Here is a 24,403-nt window from a genome sequence, read left to right as displayed (position 1 = left end):
GAAATTTTAATGATACCGGCTGCCACTGACATCGAACCATCTTTTGTGAAAGACATGTATTATTCAAGCAGGCTGGCGAATAATCAATTGAGAGAAGGAAGAAAATGAGGTAATGGATGAATGAATAGTTAAATATGCATTGAAAAGAGAGGGAAAAACCAAAAGGACGAAATTGGCCCTCATGTGAGGGGCATGTGCAATAATTAACAGAGGGATTTAACATGTTATTGGTGAGAGGGACTCAATAAGTTTGAAAATATCATATCTGTATTTATTTTTATTTTAAGACCATTATAGGTAGAAATGTAAACTATAGGGACCAAATCCGTAATTTATTTTACTATTTACAAGGATAATATAAACTTTGAGTAGTTTTACATAATTGACCTTGGGCTCAAAAAGCTGGCAAACTTCTGTGATCAACTCCCAACTTATCACGCGTTATACAAACCCCAAAACACGCCCTTGAGAACTAAGAAACCGCCCCCTCCGACAGATCTCCGGCGTCTCCTTCCGTCACCGTTCAATTCAATTCACGCACACCAAACTCCCTTTTAGATCTGCAACTCATCCAATTTTTCTTCCAAATTCCTGAAATTCACCTCGTTTTCTCAATTCTGTAACTTTGTTGTTATTGTTAGTTGTAAGTTTATGGAGGAGATGTTCCGATTCCAGCAAGAGAAGATCAGAAAACGACTTTGATTATCATCCGCCTTGCTCTTACTAAATAAGGATTTAATTTCTTCTTCTTTTTTTGTTTATAATCATCGTGTGGTATGGCGGATGCTTTATCTGCCATTCCGGCGGCCGTGCTGCGGAACCTCTCTGACAAGTTATATGAGAAGCGAAAAAATGCGGCGCTTGAGGTTAGTGTTGCTTTTTGGTTATTTTAATCAATTTTGAAATGTGCTCTATATGTTATTTTAGTCAATACGAACTGTGCTGTTTTTGTTCTTTTTTTCAATTTTTGGTCCGTGATGCTTTTGTTAGGGTTTTGGACATTGTTGATGATTTTGGTGATGTTTGTTTAGGTTGAAGGAATTGTGAAGCAATTGACGGCTGCTGGAGATCATGATAGGATTACTGCTGTGATAAATTTATTGACTCATGAGTACACTTACTCCCCCCAAGCAAATCACCGCAAGGTATTGCAAGAATAATTGTAAAATTTTACTTGGCGTTGTTAATCATTTGATGGTCATATATATAGGGAGGGTTGATTGGATTGGCTGCAGCTACTGTTGGTTTGAGTGCTGAAGCTGCACAACATCTCGAGGTTTGGATTAATTTCCTTGACTATTTTTCTTGGTATGCTATACAAACACAAATATAGGGTTTAAACCTTAATAATATGCTAGTTAGATTTGTGCAGTCAGTATAAAACGTATGCAATGTAACATAGAGTAGTTAACTAGTTATTATGTGTCTTTACATTTCTGACACAACATCTATCGGATTCCCTAACTAGGAACCTGATTAAGAAAGAGATTCTGGTAGTCATGACTCATTTGTGTGTCAGCTCTTTCTTGATCGAAAGAGATTCTGTCTGATTGTTCTATTTCACCAGAACAGCCTGGTCTATTTCTCAGAGTTGTTCCTGTTGTGATCTGTTGTCTGCTAAGGTTCTTGAAGTAATAGCAATGATACACAATATAGAGGTGGTGCTTAGGAGGATTTATTCAATCACATAGTTTGGGCTCCTAGAATATGGCGCCCATTGTTTTTCGGTTTGATTCAGAAACTTTATTGTTACTCTTGCTCCCGTCAGGATAAATCTGGCCCCTTCCCCAAGTCTCCAAATAACCATTAAAAGAATAATAATTTACACCTTGAATAGAAACTAAAATTTTGTTGGCTTAACAAGCCCAACCTATGGCATCGCTTCAATGGACTGGCTTGATGAGCATTGTTGTTAGAAAATACATGTGAGCTAGTGGCCATTCTCTCTCCTGATTATAGCCATTGGAAGCTGCTGTCAGAAAGAGAGGTTCCCTTCGATGATGAAAATTTATAAATTTGTGGTTGCTTTGGATTTGCTCCAGGTCCAGAATTAGTACATTTACAAATAAGATTAGATAGCTTAGCATGGTGATCAGTCAACTTTATTTTTCCTCGTTTTTTCTGTGTGTGTATCTGTTAATTTTTTATTTTACTATCTACTATTATAACAGCAAGAAGTCTTTAGCTCAATTACGTAGGTTCAACGTAAATTATAGAGGTGAACCCCTAATGGTTCTAGGATGTGAATAACATCTTTCACGGACTCTTGTCTCAGATGGACTCCTCTAGTATATTCGACTACCTTAAATCTGTATATACTACCCCCTCATGTCAATCTTGGCCGCTAATTCTTGCATTCCAAAATCTACATTGTAGATCACTTGTGGATGATTATCAATACGTATTTATTTAGAGGTGATCAAACTTGAATACCAAATTCGCAACCACAATTCTCGAAATTAATCGGAAGGGTATCTAATTCAACCGAGAGCTCGTATAGGATTCATATTCATTTGACATTGGATGATATGGATTTGAATCGTCATACCTCAGTTGGAGCTTTAAGTGAGTTTCTCTTGCATTTTAGTTGTGATTGCAAGGTTGATCTTATTGTTGTTCTTGCATCTGTATTGTCTCCTCATTTGTAGATGACTTGCTTATTATAACAACAAACTTTATGGATATGATGGAGGGTGATCTATTCTGGGGTTGGGTGTTACTGAGTGGTTCCCTCACTTTCTTACGAATCTATATGCAAAAATTTGATTTAGATTTGCTTGATGAAAAATGTGAGATGGCGCATATGGTTTAATTTGATACAATGCGCAAAACCTTACCAGCCCTTGACATATGAACAAAAAAACCTGTTCTTAATGGGATGCCTTTCCATTTGTTTAGTGCAACTCCTGTAAGGCAAGTTTATCAGTCTGGTAGATGGTAATCTACTTGAAAGTGGGGCTAATGAACCGTTCCCAGCACTTCGTTTACATATGGGTGTGAAATATTTTTCGGGAACTAGATTTGTCCCTAAAAATCATTTTCTTCTATAGCACTACCGCTAGATAACAATTCAGTTTTTATTGTTTTGTTGGTCTATAATTGTAGAGTAGACGTTGTTGATCTTTTTGCCATTTTAGTGCATGCTATCTAAGGTGGGACAGAAGGATTAATCAATATCTTGATGAAAGCATAAGATAGCAGTGTCCTACTTGTACCCGGCATTAGATTCCTAGGTTCTGAAACAAATACATGAACTCTGTGTGGGGCATAAGAGGCTCTTGTTGTAGTTAATTTTTCCTTGATCATGTGCTTTTGCGCTAAACCTTGCTATGCATGTAATAATAATTTATATACATCAAGGGATCATGCTATTTCAGACCATATATGTAATTTTCAGGAAACGACTGATAGACCGGGGAACTGTTATGTCTCTTGATGGGTCATGGAGTTCACATATAAAATACACCATTTTGGCCAACAAATTATTTTTAGGCCAAAAAAGTTAATGGGTTAACAAAAATATCTATGGGGGTTTATTTTAAAATAATGCTTTTTTAAATTAAGTAAAATGAACAAACTACCCTCATCTTCATCCCTTTTGCATCTTGATCTTCGAGATGGAGAACAAAAAACAAAAAAAAAAAAAAAAAAAAAAAAAAAAAAAAAAAGTTATTTCTCNAAAAAAAAAAAAAAAAGAAAAAAAAACAAAAAAAAGTTATTTCTAATCTTCATCTTAATCTTCAACAGTAAAAACAAAAAGAAAAACTTCATCATTTCATCTTCAAGATCGAGGAGAAAAACAAAAAATAAATTAAAAACCAACAAATAAAAACCAAAATTGAAATTGAAAAGCGTGGGTTTTAAAATTGAAGTTAAATTAAAACTTGGCTTAGAAAATAAAAATTGAGGGTTCCAAAATCACTTTGTGCCATGATGTCTCGAGACCTATGGAGCTGCATAAATGCGAAAACTTGGGTATCAGGTGGTATGCACTTGTACAAGATACTCATAGCACCACTATCTCTCATGATCTCTTGTGTGAAACTGTGAGATGCCTTCCGTATTTCATCGCATGTGAACCTTTTGAATCTAGTAGCAATTGCCAGCTTGGTCTGGGTTATTGCACCTGCCAGGTTTTGGGTAATATGAAAGAACACAAAGGGCATGATTCAATCAAGATTGAAAATAAAACTTGGTTTTTGAAAATAAAATTTGAGGGATCCAAAGTCATTTCGGACTCTTCTTGGACTTCTTAAACATGATTTGTTTGTTTTTGTTAGATTACTGGTTTTTGATTCTTTTTGGGTTTTTATCATAAAAATGAATATGGATCATTTCTTTTATATTTCTGAAGTTCGAGATGAAGATGATTAATTTTGTTTTCATTCTCATAAATCAAGTACCAAAACAAGGGGTTTGTCTAATTCTATCTGTATTGTAAGTTGTAACAGGCAAATTAATGTTTTGAGCCTTGAAACATCCACCCTCCACCTTCTAAAGGGGGTTGTATAATCATATCTATATCAGACACATTAATGTTTACACCTTTGACACATCTGTCCACCACCTTTTATGGGATTTCTAATATTGCTGCCCACTTGTTTCAGCTGTAAGCTACATGAAAAGCCTTCCTTGGTAACTATACCAAACACGATTGACTTCCTATTTCTCATAGTTGTTAATGTACAAGGTACATTCTAAGCTTAGAGATGACCAAGGGCTTGGGTGTTATTCTGAAGCACGCATCAGATGCTTTTACCATTTCAAGTGAAACCCATGCTTGTTTAGACATTAGTAAAGTTTATTTCTATGACTTAACCTTTTAGATATCAAAGTTGTAAATTCATCAGAATTTTAACATAAGTATTGATACAAGGTGGATTAAAAATATAAGCTAGATCTTCATCAATCTCATGAACGTGAGTAATGGGGCTAGTTGCTCGTGGTTGAAACAGTACCTGTATGCTATGGTTTAACCTCTTGGCTGCTGCTTTTCATTTCCCTTGTTTTCTCTTTACACCATTAAGGGAGATAAACCTTTAGAAAATAGGTCAGATCTAAGCATATGAAGGAGAAAATCAGTAGTTAATATGTAGGGTGAAAATATCTGGTAGGACTGTACATCAAGGAACTGCTTCTAAAGAAGGCTTTGTTAAGTAACCCTGAAGTGACTAAAATGTGCACCTTCTTTCAGAAAATCCTTAAACGGCATGTTGTGCGCTGACGACCTACCACACTTATGACAACTATGCCATCTTGTTATGTGGTCGTCAAGGTGCTGGGAGTCCTGTGATCATATAATTACATATGGCACAAGCTACGTTCTTCATTATTCGACCTCGATAATAGTCAGCTAATAGCTCTCAAGGACATAATCCCTTTCACGCTCATGTCACGTCGAGGTACTGCAGAGGAAAGAAATCCACTATGTTATATAAATAAAACTTAATAAGGGGGACTCAACCGTCTTCCGAAAAGAGATGCGGCTATGTTGAAAGCAATGCAAGCTTTCAACAAGTTTTATTTGATGATGTTTTCAGTCATTAGCTATAGGCTTATAGCCAAGTCCCAATGTCTTTCTAATGTCATAGTAGAAACTGAGGTTGGCATGAAAATGTGTGTATATATACATGCACAAAGCCATAAATATATATACACAGGGACACATACAGAAGTATATATACACACGCTCAAAAAAGGTATATATATGTATATGTGTATATTACCATAAAATTTTACTAATTGACGGACCTCCTAGTGGGAAAAAATTCCACCCCCGTGAAATCTTAGTTAACCATATTACTCGTGAAGATATATTTTTGTTTGTCTCATCATTTGATTTGTGGTGTTTTCAAGTGCGTGGTTCTGCACTCCAAGGGTAGCCTATGGCTTGGTTTCTCTTGGTTTTCTCTCTATTTGTGCAATGTGAGAGAAATCTGGATTCATTATGGGGCCTTCATTTCTGTCGACCGTCTTGCTTTATTCAACAGAGAAAGAAATGTGTCATTGCCAAGAAGTCATCTCCGATTTCTTCTCCAGAATGGCTCTATATGTTATGTTTGCATCTGTGTTTTGCCCATCGACACTCTGCTGTCTCATTATCCGTCCTTCCACCAATGCCAATTATTCCCCATGCTCAGATTTAGCTGATTGTCTCGACCACACCAATGAAGCTTATATCGCCATCCATTTCTGTCTCTTAGGACGGGAAATTAAGTTTTCTTTGGTTTTTGTCCTATCATTGACTGATTAAGATACCCATTTTTGGGTGGCGGTTGTGCTTTACTGATTATCTGTTGGGACTTGGACATAGCTCTTTCAATTTTCTTGGGGTTTTTAGAGTTGGTTCCAACTTGGACATCATCCATCAATTACCTGCGATTGTCAAGCAACAACAACAGTAAATTGGGAAGCCAAATGTCCTTGGTTTTGAAGGCCGTTTTCAAGTACTTGTGGCGTTTCAAAGTTTGTAGTGTTCATATTGTTGAGTGAATCAGTTTTTTTCTCTTCAATTGTCGTTGCATTCTAGCCTTTTTCTTTCAAGACTTTTAAGGTATCATGATTGCACTTTGCATCTGTTTGTTATCCATATCAATGCAATTTGTTTTTCACAAACAAAAGATGGAGCTGCTTATGCAAAAAGCATATTTCATGTAACTTGATGCTAGAATTCATTGTTTTCCATATAACATACTCTAGTTACGTCTATTTTCTACGGAAAGGTGATCAATTGATGCGAACATTGCATAATTTTACTGGTTTTGAACTCTCCTCTTTTTCTCATACAACCTTCCAGCAAATTCTACCACCAGTGATAAACTCTTTTTCCGATCAAGATAGCAGAGTTCGCTATTATGCTTGTGAAGCTTTATACAACATTGCAAAGGTGAGAATGAATTCAGGCTCGAGTCTTCTTGATGCAATACATTGTGGGCTTACCTCATTCCTTTTGCAGGTGGTGAGAGGAGAGTTCATTTTTCACTTTAACAAGATATTTGATGCGTTATGTAAGCTTTCAGCAGACTCAGATCCCAATGTACAAAGTGCTGCCCATCTTTTAGATAGACTTGTGAAGGTAAGTGGCCTCATCTATGTTATAGCTGTTGGCCATGTCCTATGTGTAGCAGATTACTGAATTTCTGTCTTACTTGTTGGGAAACAGGACATCGTGACAGAGAGTGATCAATTCAGGTGTGACTATACTGGGTTTTTTTTGGGTCCTATAGCTGATGGTTCTACTTTAAATTTGAATGTAAAATTTATTTATTTTTCTGCTCTGTTTTATCAGCATTGAGGAATTCATACCATTGTTGAGAGAGCGTATGAACGTGTTGAATCCTTACGTTCGCCAGTTTTTGGTGGGATGGATCACGGTATTAGACAGTGTTCCAGACATAGATATGCTGGGCTTTCTTCCTGATTTTCTTGATGGTAAAAGGTTTCATTTTAAAGTTAATAGGCTGTTATCTTTCAATTCATGTGTTCTTTGTCACAGACCTTTATGGACTTGACTAACATGGTGATATTCCCAGGTTTATTTAATATGTTAAGTGATTCCAGCCATGAGATCCGGCAACAAGCTGATTCAGCACTTTCAGAGTTTCTTCAAGAGATTAAGAACTCCCCGGTAGGACTTCTTTTGCAGGAAATCTGCAATCTTTTGTCTGATATTGTACTATTTACTGTATTGTCAATGCTCTTTGCATTCAAACAAATGTTTTGACAGGTAGTTGGTGCCACTATGTGTACTCAATGATGAAATTGCTGGTTTTATACTAGAAACTTTATCATCGTCTATACTATATTATAAAGCATTTAGGTAAAAACAACTTATAAAGCATTATGTATGCTTAGTAATGCGTAGTCCTATAAAATTCAAGTTTACAAGTAATTATTGCATCCTTACACTTTTAAAGATATTTGAAGTCCATAAAACTAACTATTAACGAACTAATAAAAATGTTCAAATACAAGATAATCATTGACCCCTACTATTATGATAAAAGATATCATCACTATCTTTATCCACATAAAAAGATGCTCCATTAAAACCAAAACGAATTATATCTTTATTTTTAAACTAAATATTTAAATTGTAATAGTTTTTGAGTTAAACAAACTAGACCGGGAAAAATAAATTATGATCCTTAATTTGACACAATATCAATATATTTTTATTGGTTTTTTTACCGGGTCTTGAAATTAGCACGGCATGTTGAATCACCACTTGTAATTTCTATCTTATTCAAACATAAATTTCGAAATTTTCTTATTTAATGAGAAATTGCATTAATTTTCCATGCTCCTTTTACTATAGTCTTGCATCCCACTGCATCTCACTGGTAAGCAACTAGTTAACTCTCACATGTATATTACACTAGCAGTCTTCATTGTTTATTTGTAAATTTCTGACTCTAGCAGTCCTACTCTTGAAGTCTGTAGACTATGGTCGCATGGCTGAAATACTTGTACAGAGAGCAGCTTCCCCTGATGAATTTACTCGTTGGACAGCGATAACATGGGTAAGGATACTGTCTCAATATGACCATTGCATAATTTTCTTGTAGTTGATCTTTTTATGTGATTTTTGGAGTTATTTGGGCTCTATGCTTGTTTAGGTGTTAATTAGACAACTGTTTGTGCAGATAAACGAGTTTGTAAAACTTGGCGGAGACCAGCTTGTACCCTATTATGCTGATATATTGGGAGCTATCTTGCCTTGCATAGCAGACAAAGAAGAGAAAATACGAGTTGTAAGTTTGTATTTTCTTTCTGCAGTCTTTGTTGGAAGACACAAGGGTGCATGCCAGTAGTTTTTTTTGAATTCCTAAGAAGTAGGTTAGAACATGCTAAGAATGAGCTCTTGGCATTCTTCTGTTCATCAAACGTTTACCTATTTATCAAGCAAACTTCCGGCTAAGAGGTAGCTTCTGAGGAAGAGGAAAACCTCCTTAGTTTTTTAGTCCGCCATCATCATCACACTCAACATGATATGCTGTATATTTGTTTGATATACTGAGTTGTGACTTTCAGGTAGCTCGTGAAACTAATGAAGAGCTCCGTGCAATCAAGGCTGAGCCTGCTGAAGGATTTGATGTTGGAGCAATCCTCTCAATTGCAAGAAGGTCCAGCTTAGCACTAAAGTTACAATAATTTGCATGGGGTTTAAAAGACTTATACCAGAGTTTTTGTGCTGCAAATATGTTCTTGAATATAATTTTTCCTCAATCTATCAGGCAGTTATCTAGTGAGCATGAGGCTACTCGGATTGAGTCATTGCATTGGATTTCATCCCTTTTGAATAGACACCGTTCAGAGGTAACCATGGATTATCAGTAAATGAACCTGTTTATTCCTATGACTGTTACCATATTGCTTTAGATTTTCTAATTTTATTTTCTTTTAGTTTATTGTCAAGAGTTTTTTCTCAAGGACTCAACATACATGTCTTAAGCTGAAGTGACCTTTTGCAAGAGGGGGGAGTTAGAGGTTTTGGCTGTTAGCTATTGTGTTCAAAGTTTGGACACACTCATGCTATGTAGTATTTTGTGTAGAAAGCTTTTCTGTTTATTTTTTCTGTCTTACAGAAATCTCCGTACTTGGATAGTATCTAATTGGTTTGGAATTTTGAGTCCTTACATTATTCTAGGACCTTGACAGAAGCAGCCAGGGGAATGGTCTGTGTGCATTCCCCCCCCCCCCCCCCCCCCCAAAAAAAAAAAAACCATACATCTGTGTGGGATTTACTGGGTTTGTTTGGTTTCATCTCTACTCTAGGATCCTCACAGTCACATATCCATTATTTCATTGCCATACAAGACAAAATGGATATATCGAGATGTTAAATGGATAAAATAGCATTGTTTTTCATGTATGTTAGGCTTCTTCCTGACCTCAATGCTCGTCTTGCTAAACATGGCATTGTTTTGTATCTTTTGCTTGGCACTTACTTTTTGAACATTTTTTGATTCCTTGTCCTTAAATTAGATTGAATTATATCTGCAAGTTGAAAGCAGATCTGTTTAGTATTGGCCACAACCAAGAAAAAGGAAACCCTAAATACTGTTTTGCGTCTATATTGGCATATTGATTTCCAGGATGGACTTCTGGTCCTACTTTGTCAATATTATAAACGATACTGTTCTGATTTGCATTAGATTAATGTGTTTTCTGGTCTTGCAACATATTGATGATTGATATCTTAATAAATAAGAAAACAGGTTCATTTGTGACCTCTCATGTGTTTAACAGGTCCTGTCTTTTCTGCATGATATTTTTGAAACACTTCTGAAGTCACTATCAGATCCCTCAGATCAGGTAATCTTTTCTCTGGCTTTGTAACCGGTTTTTGTTTCATCTTCTTGCATCACATCTACTTGTGTAACNCCCCCCCAAAAAAAAAGTTGTCTACGATTATTTTTTATCAATTCTCCCCAGGAAGAGGGGTGGGTAGGGGGAGTGGGGTATGTTCTGTTCTGCAATTAAGCAATTCTTCTGTTCTCTTTTTCCAATTTCCCGTTGTTTTTTCATAGCGTAATTTTTAGAACATATGGTGTCCTTCGTCAAAAAATCAGACTGTGGTTTGGTTCATCATGATTCATGAAAATTCAGCGATGTTGCATTTTTATGATAGTTGGTCCAAAGCTGTGTAGTTATGTTGTACCAGCAGTAACCCTTCAGGGAGATTGCTATTCAAGTCATAGGCTTCTGAGAATTTCAATCGGATTTGACCTTTGAAGTACTTGCATAAAAACAGGGTGCAAGCATCATTATTGGGTCTTCCTTTTCATGCATCCTCTTTTGGATATGGGCAATTGAGTAGCTTATCAAGAATTTAAATCCTCAATTTGGCTGTAATACCACCTTTTGGTCTATGAGCTATGAAGGTTAAGAGTGAGGCCTGATGGTTCTTCTAAAGGTCTTTCTTTACTGGAGACATTTATTGTCTTCCCAAACTGACAGCTGGGATTGAAATCTCTTTGGAAGAAATAAAATAGATGTAGGTGCGTGCATAATTATATGCCCTTTTATCTCATGTGCCCTTAATCTCTATCAGCATGGGACCTCTATGTCTGAGTATATATTGAATATATCTATCTATGGCATGGCCATGGGTTAGTGAACTTCTACCAATTTCTTATTGCTTAGACTCACTTTATCAGGCTGCAGGAATGTTACCTTGTCTAACTTCCTCCATCCCATATGATTCCAATCTAAAATTACCTATTTTTCCATTATCGTCATTACAGATAAATCGATAGCATTCTCTTGGATCCACATGATAGATTTGTTTCTCTTAATATTTGCCAAATGGTTAAACATTTTGCTTAAACCATGTGTCATGTCAAATGCTGCAATCTTTAACGAAAGGAGGGAGTAGTTGTTTATCAGTTCTGATGGAGGTTATCTTATATATGCTTTAATTGTTTATGGTGCCTTCGTAGGTAGTGCTCCTGGTGCTGGAGGTGCATGCAGCCATAGCGGAAGACCAATATAACTTCCGCCAGCTTGTTGTTTTCTTAGTTCATAAGTTCCGGATGGATCATGCTCTCCTGGAAAGGTGATCTCTATTCTTATTTTTCTTAATATTCTTTTTCAACCGCCCTTTTCTTATTTTGATGGATTTCTTTGTCGATCTTTTCTTGTTTGCCCCTGCAGGCGTGGTGCTTTGATTATTCGCCAACTTTGTGTACTTTTAGATGCTGAAAGAGTTTACCGGGAGCTCTCCAAGATTCTCGAGGGGGAAGCAGACCTGGATTTTGCATCTACTATGGTTCAGGTATTTTCCTATTATATTCTTTATACAATGCCAGGGGTATCGAAATTGATATATCGTAGTAACCAGAGCATTTGAACTTTAAATTGCCCTGTTACGGGTCATTACAGAATTCTAACTTTATCAAGAATAGTGATTCATATGCAGCTTGTAAGATCTTTGACTTAACCATGTTTTGTTTTTCATTGTATTTCAGGCTCTAAATTTGATCTTGCTTACTTCTTCTGAGTTGTCTGACCTACGAGATCTTTTAAAGCTGTCACTAGTTGATGCTGCTGGAAAAGACTTCTTTCTTTCGCTATATGCCTCATGGAGCCATTCATCGATGGCCATAATAAGTCTCTGCTTATTAGCACAGGCAAGGCCTAAATACTTTGTTGTGCGATGCCTATCTAAATATTGCTGTAACCTCTCTCTTATGCTCTTGCTTTCTCAAATCTTTCACACAAAGGCAGCTCAAAATCAGGAGATTACATTATCCTCATATTAAGTCTAATACTCTTCTCGCGTTCTTTTTGGCATGTCATAGGCTTACCAGCATGCAAGTTCTGTCATTCAATCTCTAACCGAGGAGGATATTAACGTCAGATTCTTGGTTCAACTGGACAAATTGATACACCTATTAGAAACTCCCATTTTTGCTTACCTTAGGCTGCAGGTACTTTGGTCGCTGTTCATTTCTGTCATGTTAAAAGTGGAACTTTAGTTAGAAACAAAGTTTAAAGTTCACTTTCTCAAAGTTTAGACTTGGTTCCTCAGCTCTTTTTTCATCCTTGTTTGTATTTTTTCATTCCCCGACTATTTAAGCTTTTCTATCTTACATGCAGCTTCTTGAACCTGGAAGATATATATGGTTGTTAAAATCCCTCTATGGTCTTCTGATGTTACTTCCTCAGGTTTGTATTGTTGAAATGATTTGCCTTCCTTTTCCGGATAAGTACATGAATACAAAAATGTGAAGGATGAATGACTGTGGGTCTTTGTAGACAGGACAAGAGGAAACAAAGATAACTGAATCATGTATGTGGTAGTTGTCAGTCTAGATCATTGCTAGAAAGATGCCCCTTTTATAGATAGAAAGCATACTGTAGAGCTTAAACAAGATAAATCCTACTCTTTACTCGCCATTCATGTCCAAGAAACCTGCATCTTAATGCACTGAATCAATGGTTGGATTTAAATGGAAGTTGCTATATGTTCCATCATTTAAGAGCAAATTTGATAGAGATGAGATAATTGGATAGAAACAATTTAACTAACAGAGAATAGGACGAAGTAAGATTTGATTGAATTAGCAGGTAAAACATAGAAAACAGCCACAAGTAATTCAGGGAAAATCCCTCTCTCTAAGCTACCAAGCTAAGAGCCAATCAAAAAAGATAATTCTCCATACCCCCATGCACTCACTCCCCACGCCCTTTATTCTCTTCTCACTCATCTAACAGAAAAATTAGCCACTTTTTCCTGATTTGCTCCTTTGGCCCTTCTAGAGTAGACTTGAAACACTCTTGGGCTTGGGACATGTTGGGCTAAAATATTAGGATTCTCATCATTACTCTCTCCTTCAGAAAAAGTCTTGTCCTCAAGACTTGCTTCTGGAAACTGGATCTGAATACTTGTTGCATCTTCCCATGTTGCCTCCTCTACTGGACAACCCTTCCAATGGATCAGCCACTGAAGAACTTGCTCATTATGCTCCGTAATCATGCGAAAGCCAAAATAACTGCCGGAACTAACATATCGGTTGTCCCTATCTCCAACTCAGGAGGTAACACTTTTCTGTAGGCATTCGAACAACCTTCTTTAACAAAGACACGTGAAAAACAGGGTGTATTTTTTATGACAGTGGCAGTTCCAGCTTATAAGCCACATGCCCAATCCTTTCTAGTACCTTGAATGGACCAAAAAATCATGCCGCCAACTTCTGATGAATACGTTGAGCCACCGACATTTGTCTATATGGTTTCAATGTGGGTGAATCGACATCAAATAGAGGAATTCGGTTTTTCTTTTCAGCAATAACATGATAAGAGCAGAACCCTGGGTGACGCGAGTGGTCAGCCTCACACTCCGCCAACAATTTCTGAATTCCCGTGTCCACACGGATTTCGTCCAAAAGCTGCGATCCTTGTAACCAAATTGGTGTCGACACCACAGGATGAAGTTCCCCATCAATGGCTTTTCGAGATAAAGCATCCGCCGCTCGATTTTTGCGTCCTGGCTTGTAACAATTGTCAAAATCGTACCCTAATAACTTGGCCACCCAATTTTGTTGATTCGTCTTAATTCTTTGTTGTAACAAATTTTTTTGATCTGTGTAGACCACGAATCGTGTTCCCAACAAATATGATCGCCAATGTTGAACAACTAATACCAACACCATTATTTCTCTTTCATATGCCGATTTTGCCAAATTTCAGTCGCTAAGAGGCTAGAGCCTTGCTGAAATAAGCCAACGGCTTGTTTTGTTGCATTAAGACGACTCCTATTCCGCGTCCAGACGCATCACATTCAACCACAAATGGTAACCGGAAGTCCGACAGAGCCAAAAGAGGTGCAATCACCATTGCTTCCTTTAAAGAAACAAAAGCTTGTTGTGCTTCATCACTCCACCCAAACGCATCCTTAGTTATCAAATCCGTGACTGGCCTCACAATACTTCCGTAGTGCCTTATGAATTTCCGATAATAGCCTGTGAGACCCAAGAATCCCCGTAACCCTTTAATGTGTCTTGGGACCGACCAATCCAAAACCACTTCAAATTTTTTAGGATCCATAGCTACACCTTTGCCATTAATAATGTGGCCTAAGTATTCTACGGAAGTTTGGCCAAATGAACATTTCTTCTGATTGGCCACAAAATGGTTTTTCCATAAGAATTTCAAGGCAATTTCTAAATCCACCATATGTTGATTCCACGAGGGACTGTAAATGAGTATGTCATCGAAAAAAACCACTATCGTTTTTAGTAATAATGGTCTAAAGACATCGTTCATAACCGCTTGAAAGGTTGTCGGGGCATTTGAGAGCCCAAAAGGCATCACAAGATATTCATAGTGGTCGTCATGCGTTCGGAAGGCCGTCTTCTCAATACTCATCAGCTCCATTCGGATTTGATTGTAGCCGGATTTCAAATCCAATTTGGAGAAGAATTTGGCTCCCTTGAGCTCATCAATGAGTTCCTCAACCACTGGAATTGAGAATTTATCTGGAATAGTCGTCTTGTTAAGGGCTCTATAATTGACACACATACGCCAAGAGTTGTCCTTCTTAAGGACAAGGATGACTGGACTCGAAAAAGGACTCTTACTCGGCCGAATCATTCCCAGTTTTAATAGCTCTTGAACTTGCCTTTCGATCTCGGATTTCTGAATATGGGGATATCTGTAAGGTCGAACACATATTGGTTCGTGTGGGGAAACCAAGGAGATGGAATGATCATGTGGCTGTGAAGGAGGCAACCCTGATGGTTCACGAAATACTTCACTAAATCGTTCGATTAAGACGAGTGATTGTTGGTGCTGTATTGGAGTAAACTCTTCTTTGACAGGGCCTATAGTTGACATGATGAAGCCTTCGAGGTCGGTAAGCACAACCATGATTGCAAGGAAGCTTGGGAACGTTCCGACTTAGTCAATCCTTGGAGAAGAACCGAGACGCCTTGAAAAACAAACCTCATCGACGATCTTTCCCAATTATGGATCACATCCCCCAAGGTTTTTAACCATTCTATGCCGAGAACCAAATCCAAATGCCCCATGTCAAAAACCAAGGCTGCTATTACAAACTCACACGGTCCCACTCTAATTTTCAGCAATGGGCATCGCTGATTGACGTGACTTCGATGGCCGTCCCCCAATTGAATATTGATTCCGGCAAAAAACTCCACAGACAGTCCAAGAGACTTTACTAACTTTCGAGAGACAAAGTTGTGGGTAGCCCCACTATCAACCAAAATTATTACTGGAATATTCGTTATGGCGCCCTCGAATTTAAGGGTTTTACCCCTGAAGCATACTCAGCCGAATCCCCGAGAAATTCAAGTGCCAAACACAAACTTGCGGAATTTGCATCCTCAGGTGGGGATGCCGAATTTATGTCAGCTTCGAGGTTGGTAATCAACCCATCCTTGTCGCCTGATTCATCGTCGCCCAATGATAAAACTCGAAGTTGACCCTCCGAACACTTATGCGCTAGCCCAAACTGTTGGCCACACCGAAAACACAACCCCTTCTTCCTACGATCCTCCCACTCTGTTCGTGTGAGAGATTTGAAGCCCCGATTTCTATTAAACAACTGACCAAACTCGGTCGAAGTCGTACCCTGAGTACGCGGAAGAGAAGAGGAGCGATTGTTCTGCGGTCGCCCCATAGCAGGGTTTTTGTCGGACGAGGAAAGCAAATTGGGCCTGATTTGGTCCAAACGACCCCCCAAATTGGGCCTAATTTCTTTTGAGAATCCAGTTCCAGGCCCATGTTGATAATGAAATCGGGACAAAGATAGATTCGTCGACGTAGGATGAAGCATTCCTTCGATATCCTTGGTTAGATACATAGCATCTAATCGTGATTGAGGATGATGTAATTGAATCCAACGCTTGACCTCATCTTTCAATCCAACAATAAAATACCCTAACGACTGCGATTGCGGTAGTTTGGGAACCAACAATAACAAATACTCAAAGTCATCGATATAATCATAAATCGATGCCCATTGTTTGATCGTTGATAATTATTCATAGGGATTTTGAATTTCCAAACCACTAAAACGTTGGAGCAGCTCAGCGTGAAACTGTTCCCACGAAATCGAATCATAAATCTGATTAACGATCGTGAACCAGTGTTGGGCTACACCCGTCATACTTAATTGTGCCAATTGAATACGTAAGTTAGAAGAAGTATCATTAATTTCGAAGTAGAGGTTGGCTTTTTGAATCCACCCCGGAGGATCGAATACACAGAATTCCGGTAATTTGATCTTTTTCATAGCCCATGGTAGTCCATCCTGCGATCCTCCTCCAAACCCTGTTTGTTTGGTGTTCCCCGTCATGAAACGCATGAAATCTATACCATTCGGGTTGAAAGGTGGAGGGGTGTTCACATCGACTCGAGAAACGTCCCCAGTGTCCGAAATCGGTTTTTTTATCCTGTTGCTTCACCCACTCCAACATAACTTTACGGAATTCCGCCGATTCAATACGTTCAGAATCCATTGATGCCTTGATTTCGAGGATATCCGACTGAATTTTAGCGATCTGCTCGTCGTGTTGATCGAAACGAGCAGTTTGAGAACGTGTTCCTATTGCAGGTTGAACCATGATAAAAGAAACGGCAGGTCGTGGCAGGTCGGACCAATGATAGAGATGAGATAATTGGATAGAAACAATTTAACTAACAGAGAATAGAGAATAGGACGAAGGAAGATTTGATTGAATTAGCAGAGTAAAACATAGAAAACAACCACAAGTAATCCAGGGAAAATCCCTCTCTCTAAGCTACCAAGCTAAGAGCCAATCAAAAAAGATAATTCTCCATACCACCATGCACTCACTCCCCACGCCCTTTATTCTCTTCTCACTCCTCTTAACAGAAATTTTTATTAGCCACTTTCCTGATTTGCCCGCCCTTCTAGAGTAGACTTGAAACACTCTTGGGCTTGGGACATGTTGGGCTATAATATTAGGATTCTCATCAAAATTTCAATTAGAAAGATCATTTCTGTCAGCTTTCGGTTAAACCAAGTTTTCTTTGTTGGTTTGCACATACCAATTAAGGTTCCCAAATACCACTTAAATTCCCGTATGATCAGTTTAAAATTGTAATTTTGGAGCTAATTTTAACAGTGAACACGAGTTTGGGGCTACTGATGTTTATATATTCAGCCTTCATTTTCATGTATTTACAGCAAAGTGCTGCATTTAAGATCTTAAGGACTCGTTTGAAGACAGTACCCTCGTATTCCTTCAACAAGGAGCAAATCAGACGTACATCATCAGGGAACCCTTCTGCACATACTGGTTACATGTCAACAGGGATACATTTCTCGGAAGATGGTAGCATGAATGAAGATTCTCATAACGTGCATAATGGAATAAACTTTGCATCTTCGCTGCAACAATTTGGACAGATGCAACAGCAGCATCGCATGCATTCAAAATCGCAAGCACGGTTACGCAACAGTTCCATATCCTCAAAGGTTTGTCTTTCTTCTTTTTTACTTGGATTTTGGAAGTCATACATGTGTCTAATATTGTAAAGCTAGAAGTTGTAGGGTGGCAAAAGCATGCCCTCCCATTAGCACATTGAAATGTTTACTAAGATTCCCCTTAGTTTCTCGCATGGGCATATCATTTTACTCTTTTGTCTTCATAATACTACTTATTCTACTTATTAATCTTACAAGCCTATCAGTATTCTTTTGGAACATCATTGTGGGCAATTAGACATGCATGAAATGGTAGTTCATAGGAAGAGTCAAATTCAGGTAGCATCTAAAGTAGAAAAATATGTTTGTGTCAAAACTAAGGGGCCGTTTACCAGGTTAATTCCTATCGGGTGTCACTTACCTTCAGGGTGATCATGACAAGGACCAAGAAACTTACCTGGTAAGAGCTGTAGCAAGGACTGAGAATCTTACCCGGTAAGTGAGGGAGAGACTCTTAGTCAGTGAATGCTTACCTGGTAAGCTCTTACCTTCCGGGTGAGCATGGCAAGGACCAAGAAACTTACCCGGTAAGAGCCTTAGCAAGGACCTACCCAGTAACACTTTCGGGTGAGTTTGGTACGCATGATAGGACAGAACAGAAACTTGTTATTCACTGGGACTCAACAGGATTGAGTGGGTACAAAAATGCATCTTTCTGACCTGTCCCACCAAAATAAGTGGAATAAGAATTAGGAAGATGGGATGGAACAAGATTGGTTAATTACTAAACTACCAATATGAAATTAAAACCCCAAAACCGTCCACAATTCTTTCACCTAACCACCTCACTCTTGCCCATACAGTCCAATTTGTCCACCTATCAAACGCGCCCTGAGGGACTAAAATTGGAAAACTAGAACTGTGAACTGGAACCGAATAGGTTGATTTGTTTTCGATTTTCTTGATGTTGTCTGAATTTTCTATTTTTGAAGTTGATAATACAATTTTTTTTATTATTCTCTCAGCTTTAAAATATCATATAATGAACCTCAGAAGTGTATATACATGCACACTTTTGAGATCTTCTGTAAAGAAGTAAGAAAGGTTTGAACCCTTTCTGGACTGGACCTAACCAAGAACTGAATTTTCTGTTAATTTGTTTAGCCAGTGGTGGTTAGTTCGGAACCAACGTATGCACACCCTTTGTTTAAGAACAGGAACCGACTTATTTTTATTTAAAGAAAAAACATTACAAGTGTGTGCAGGAGGTGAAGGATGTGGAAAAAGCGGAAGAAGTGAGGGGAGGTTCGGGTGGGGGAGAGATGAGCAGGCCTCCTTCAAGATCCTCCAGAAAAGGTCCAGGACAACTAGTCCTATGAAGATTGAGTTGTATTTTGTTGGTCTGGTATAAAAGTGTAAATTGTATATCGTAGTGTTTTGTTTTGGTTGTTGAAGTCATGAATGCTGGTGGAGACACTTGGTCCTGTGGTTGTGTTGTTTTTATTGAAAACCACAGGGAAGGCAGGTAGATGTCAATGTGCTACCCTACTTATAATAAGAAATTTTTAGTTTTCTTTAGGAAACAATAATGTCAATGTCATGTTCCCAGATGGTTTTGGTTAGTACTGGAGTTTCCATCTACTGCTGTCTATTTTTGTCATTTGATTTTTCAACCATAATCATATTATCAATCTATGCATTTCATTGTGTTGGTCTTAACTATCGGATTTGTAAATAATAGTTATAGTATCTGATTAAACACTTGGGAAAAAGAATTCTTGTTTGACTTCCATCAGATATAATCCTAATATTGTAACATCTGAACCTTAAGCTTTATGTTTTGAATGTAATTCATTGGATCCTCTCTGTAGATTGTGATGCCAACTCTTTTATCTTTAAGAATTTTCATTCGATCAAGGAAATTTGAAAGAATTTCTTGTTGGTCAATTAAAGCTTAAAGATTCATATGTTCACAATTTGTATCAAGTCTCTTAGTATCCAATTAAGTATCTTCATAATATTTTTATAGTTGGGAGTCCGGTATATATAGCTTATATTTTGGAATAGAAAAAGTTAGGATTTTTACTTGTAAAAGATTCATAACTATTTGTATTGACCCAGGAAGCAAAATGTCTTCAACAAAATTCGAAGATAGGAGGAGGTCTTCAATTGGTGAGGAATACCTTAGAGGAATTACCTATTTATAGGCGTTTCTGAAAAAGGCATCTTCCAGAAAAGACATCTTTGTAAGGTCAACGTGTCCACTAGTCTGCTGTCTCCACGTGCAATAAGTGTAGTAACCGTTTATGCACACGTGTTGCAAGGAGACAGGATGACTTGTATAATAGAGACTGGCCAAGGAACCATTATGTAGACGGTCAAAGTTGAGACCCAGAGGCTTTGCATGTACTATGCAGAGGCTCTGTGTCCAGGACTCGGGCTTTGCATCCCGAGTACTTAGCGTCATTGGCGTGCGACTTCAATCTTGATCTTCTCTGTATCCGAGCTCTGGTTCCTGGCTGCTTCTAGATAGCAAGTCCTCTTGGCTTGGACAAGAGCTTTTTACTTGCACTTTTTAAATACTAACATTCGTTTGCAATGATAGCTCTGGTCTTTACGCTTTGGGAAGAATTACCAATAATTTGGTGTGAGAGATGGTCTTTTGTCCATCTTGTCATAGGAGGATGTGGAGTTGGAGGAGTTCGAAAATCTTGCTCAATTGGAATGTTTTGCATTAAGTCCCTTGTTGGTGATGATGTCTCTACAGGCTCCTCCTAGGGCAGTGGTACAGAAGGTCCAGGTTCGGATACAAAGATGTTATTCTCTGGTTCTAAAACACGGGCTCTGGTACAGAGCTGCTTGGATCTGGTTCTGGATCTGCATGATCACAAGAAGGAGAAGATGCGTTAAAAGGACTAGAGATAGATGTACCTAAAGGTTGTGGCTTTTCTTGAACGCGTACAGAGGCATCTCTGGTTGCACACCAAAGATGACTTCATCACCAAAGAAGTCTTGGAATAGCTCCTCGAGTTCTAATTCCCTTGACTTCAAGAGGAAATCAGAAGTCACTTGGTTTAGCTTGAGTTGAGAGATGGAGTACTCTGAAGTCATTTGCTCTTTATCGTCGAACGAGACGTTGATGCTCTCCATGACCGTCTTGGTTCTGAGATTGAAGGCTCTGCAGGCTTTGGAATGTACAAAGTATCCAAGAAATTTGCCTTCATCTGCCTTCTTGTCAAATTTACCAAGTTGATCACGATCATTGAGGATAAAACACCTACAAACAAAGATGTGTAAGAATTTTATGTTAGGATTTCTTTGGTTGATAAGTTCATAAGATGTCTTCAGATGTCTCTTGACCACTATTGATCTATTCTGTGTGAAGCATGCGGTCGAGACTAATTCGGCCCAGAAATGGGTTGGAAGACTAGAGGCTGCGAGAATTGTTCGAGCAGCTTCAACCAGAGTTCGATTTCTCCTTTCCACAACACCATTTTGTTGTGGGGTTCGAGCTGCAAAGAAGTTTTGGGAGATTTCTCTTTGGCAAGGTACTCTTCAATTTTAGAGTTCTTGAATTTTGTACCATTGTCACTCCTCAATTTTTGAACTTTGCACTGCAAGAGTACTTGAATCTTCGTCATTAGCTTGATCAACACCTCCAATACATCTAATTTATGCTTTACAAACTTAATCAACTCTATCGTGAGTATTCATCAATTAGCACAAGGATATACTTCTTACCAGACATGCTTTGAACAAATATAGGACCACAAAGGTCCACATGAAGCATATGCAGAGATCTATTGCACGAAACATCAATCTTTGTCTTGTGAGAGGCTCTTTTGAGTTTTCCCATCATGCAGGACAAAGATGATCTTTCTCAATCTTCACACTTGATAGTCCGATAACCAAATTATTTTTGACAAGCTTTTCAAGATTTAAAAAATTGAGATGAGACAGCTTTTGATGCCAGGGTCATGCGTATTCACTCTTTCGATATATGAGACAGAGCATCTCTACACCATCTTTGGGTGTGAAGTTCATTAGATAAAGATTACCTTTTCGATCGGCTCTAAGCATCTCTTGACCATATTCTTTTAACAATGTGCAAGACTTCTTTTTTAAGTTGACATTGTAACCAGAATCACAGAGTTGACTTATGCTGAGCAGATTATGCTTTAGCCTAGACACATAAGCAACCTTTGAAGCAAAAACATTACCTTCTTTTAACATCCCATATCCCTTGATTTGTCCTTGCTTATTATCACCAAAGGTCACACTTCTTCTCGTTTTGTATTTGAATGAGGAGAACAACTCTTTGTTTCCAGTCATGTGCCTTGAACATCCATAGTCAAGGTACCAGATGTACACATGTTGTTTCTGCAAAACAAATTAGAGATTTTTAGGTACCCATTTCATAATGGGTCCTTTAATGTTAAGCTTTGGGACTTCTTTCTTCCTTTTGGCAGTTTCTGTTTGAGAAGCTGGTTTTCCAATCGCAGCTGGTTTGCCAGTCTTGGCCTTGGGAATTTGTCTTTTCTGGTCTTATGGAAATTTCTTTTGGTTGACCCAAAGATAATGCAATGAGGGCCAGAGAAGTGCTAGTTCAATTGAAGTAACAGAGAGAGACATTTGCAATTATGAAGACAATTTGAATGCTAAAATGCTTCATTTGATTTTTCAAATTCATGGGCCTTCACTGAAACAGAGGAATTAAGATTATCATTAGCGATTCATTTCTCTTTCTGTTCCCATGTAAACTTAACAGACTTTTGAAAATTAGAACTTGAAGATTTTGAAGTAGATGTTTTACACTTGTTTGCTCTTGCTCTTTTTTTTCAAGCTCAAGACAAGATTTGGCCTTTAAGCACATATCCATGAAGTCAGGACTCATGGGAATCTTTTTCCTCTGTAGCATAACTAGAACAGATTTAAGAGGGATCTTATTTGAAAGTTTTGCAACTTCTGGTCTTGATGCCACTATCTTTATCTCAAGATGCTTTGTATCCAAGTCCTTTTCTGACTCAGAATCGAGAAACTCTCGTTTGCGACTTGGGATGTTGGAGTTTTCATTGAGCTCTTGTGGCGAATTAAAAGATTTAAGAAACACATCTGTATTGATGTTGAATTTTTTTTCATCAAAGAGTTCTTTCATTTGATCAAAATTTTGAGATTCCCATGGATATATGTCAAAGCTATCTGCATCCTTTTGCATGGAAGAGTTTAAATCAAGCATCTTGCTCGGGATTATCTATGGTTCATTTTTACATGCAGAACATTGATCCAAAGCTTCAAGCAGATTATGCTCAAAGATCTTTCTCTCTATATCAGTATGATCAAACATCAAGTTATGATCCAGAGTTTTTATTGAATCCTTTTTAAAACATCTTCTTCATCTTATCTCAATCTGTTCAAGAATGAAACTCATCATCTTTGGGATTTAAAACTTTTTGATCAAAGCTATCAAAACAGAAATTCTTTTTCTCAATTTATTGTTGTTCAACATTTTGTTTTTCATTTTTAATCCATTTCACAATTTCTATTTAGCTCTTATTTTTTTCACCCTTTTCATATTTATCCGTTACCCCCCTTGCTTTTATATTTTATATTTGATACCCTATTCATATCAAATAATTAATAATATAATATTATTAAGAGAAAATTGCATCAAAATGAAACCAACTTTCATCTAATTCCTATTTTGGGAAACCAACTTTCAAAATTGTCATTTTTGGAAAACCAACTTGCACCGGATTCCTATTTTGGGGAACAAACTTTCAAAATCGTCATTTTKGGGAACCAACTTGCACCTGATTCCTATTTTGAGGAACCAACTTGCAAAATAATTATAGAAAAATAATTAAAATTCTTTTTTTTTTCCAAAAATTAATGCAATAAAATCTATTTTTCATTTCAAATCTCATTTTTTTTAAATTCAGATATCAAATTGAACATTTTTAAAAAAATCCAAATTACCAAATTTTAAGTGGTAAACGTATCTCTTAATATCTCTTAATCCTAATCCGCCCTCTATCAGATGGTTCATAGTTTGGGGACTGGAAGAGATTTGTTAGCAAAAACTATTTATTTTTTTACTTTTGTAAAAACTATTTATTTTTTATATTTTTGCACTAATTTGACCAGTTCAGATTTCAGACTTCAAATGTAAAAACAAATAATATTACTGATCCAGATTTCAAACTTCAGGACCACCTCTTATAATTCGGAAGTGAAATCAGACTTCAGATTTCAGCACCTCTTAAAAACAAGGGTTATTCTATCTCCACCTCCTCCTAGACTTTCCCCTATTTTTTATATACCCCCTCCTACACAAAACAACAAAAATACATAAAATACAATTTATTTTATTTTTCAGATTAAACCCTTTAATATTTTCAGTTTTAACTCTTCAACTTTTGTAATATTTTCTTATTATATTTTTTATGTTTTTAATTTTTAATATATATTATAATTATATAAATT

At 37.5% G+C, this 24,403-nt stretch overlaps 1 protein-coding gene across 2 annotated transcripts; it reads left to right on the top strand.

Moving 5' to 3' along the window:
• Positions 1 to 390: 390 nt before the first annotated feature.
• LOC112528328 (protein VAC14 homolog) lies at positions 391 to 19,619 on the top strand. 2 transcript variants are annotated; one of them, XM_025139340.1, is made up of 20 exons: positions 391 to 866; positions 1,032 to 1,145; positions 1,211 to 1,276; positions 6,797 to 6,886; positions 6,956 to 7,075; positions 7,163 to 7,191; positions 7,289 to 7,431; positions 7,533 to 7,627; positions 8,436 to 8,522; positions 8,646 to 8,753; positions 9,034 to 9,125; positions 9,237 to 9,318; positions 10,252 to 10,317; positions 11,445 to 11,560; positions 11,659 to 11,779; positions 11,973 to 12,134; positions 12,306 to 12,434; positions 12,604 to 12,672; positions 17,681 to 17,971; positions 19,186 to 19,619. In XM_025139340.1, exons 1-20 carry the CDS (start codon positions 777 to 779, stop codon positions 19,297 to 19,299), a joined length of 2,184 nt encoding a protein of 727 aa, XP_024995108.1. In that variant the 5' UTR covers positions 391 to 776; the 3' UTR covers positions 19,300 to 19,619. The 2 variants fall into 2 exon arrangements, with proteins under 2 accessions (XP_024995108.1, XP_024995107.1); XM_025139339.1 differs by having other exon boundaries at positions 19,177 to 19,619.
• The last annotated feature ends 4,784 nt before the right edge of the window (positions 19,620 to 24,403 follow it).

Source organism: Cynara cardunculus (genome assembly GCF_001531365.2).
Source record: "Cynara cardunculus var. scolymus isolate 2C chromosome LG 15, CcrdV1, whole genome shotgun sequence".
NCBI lineage: Eukaryota > Viridiplantae > Streptophyta > Magnoliopsida > Asterales > Asteraceae > Cynara > Cynara cardunculus.
This window is presented reverse-complemented; position numbering and strand designations above follow the sequence as displayed.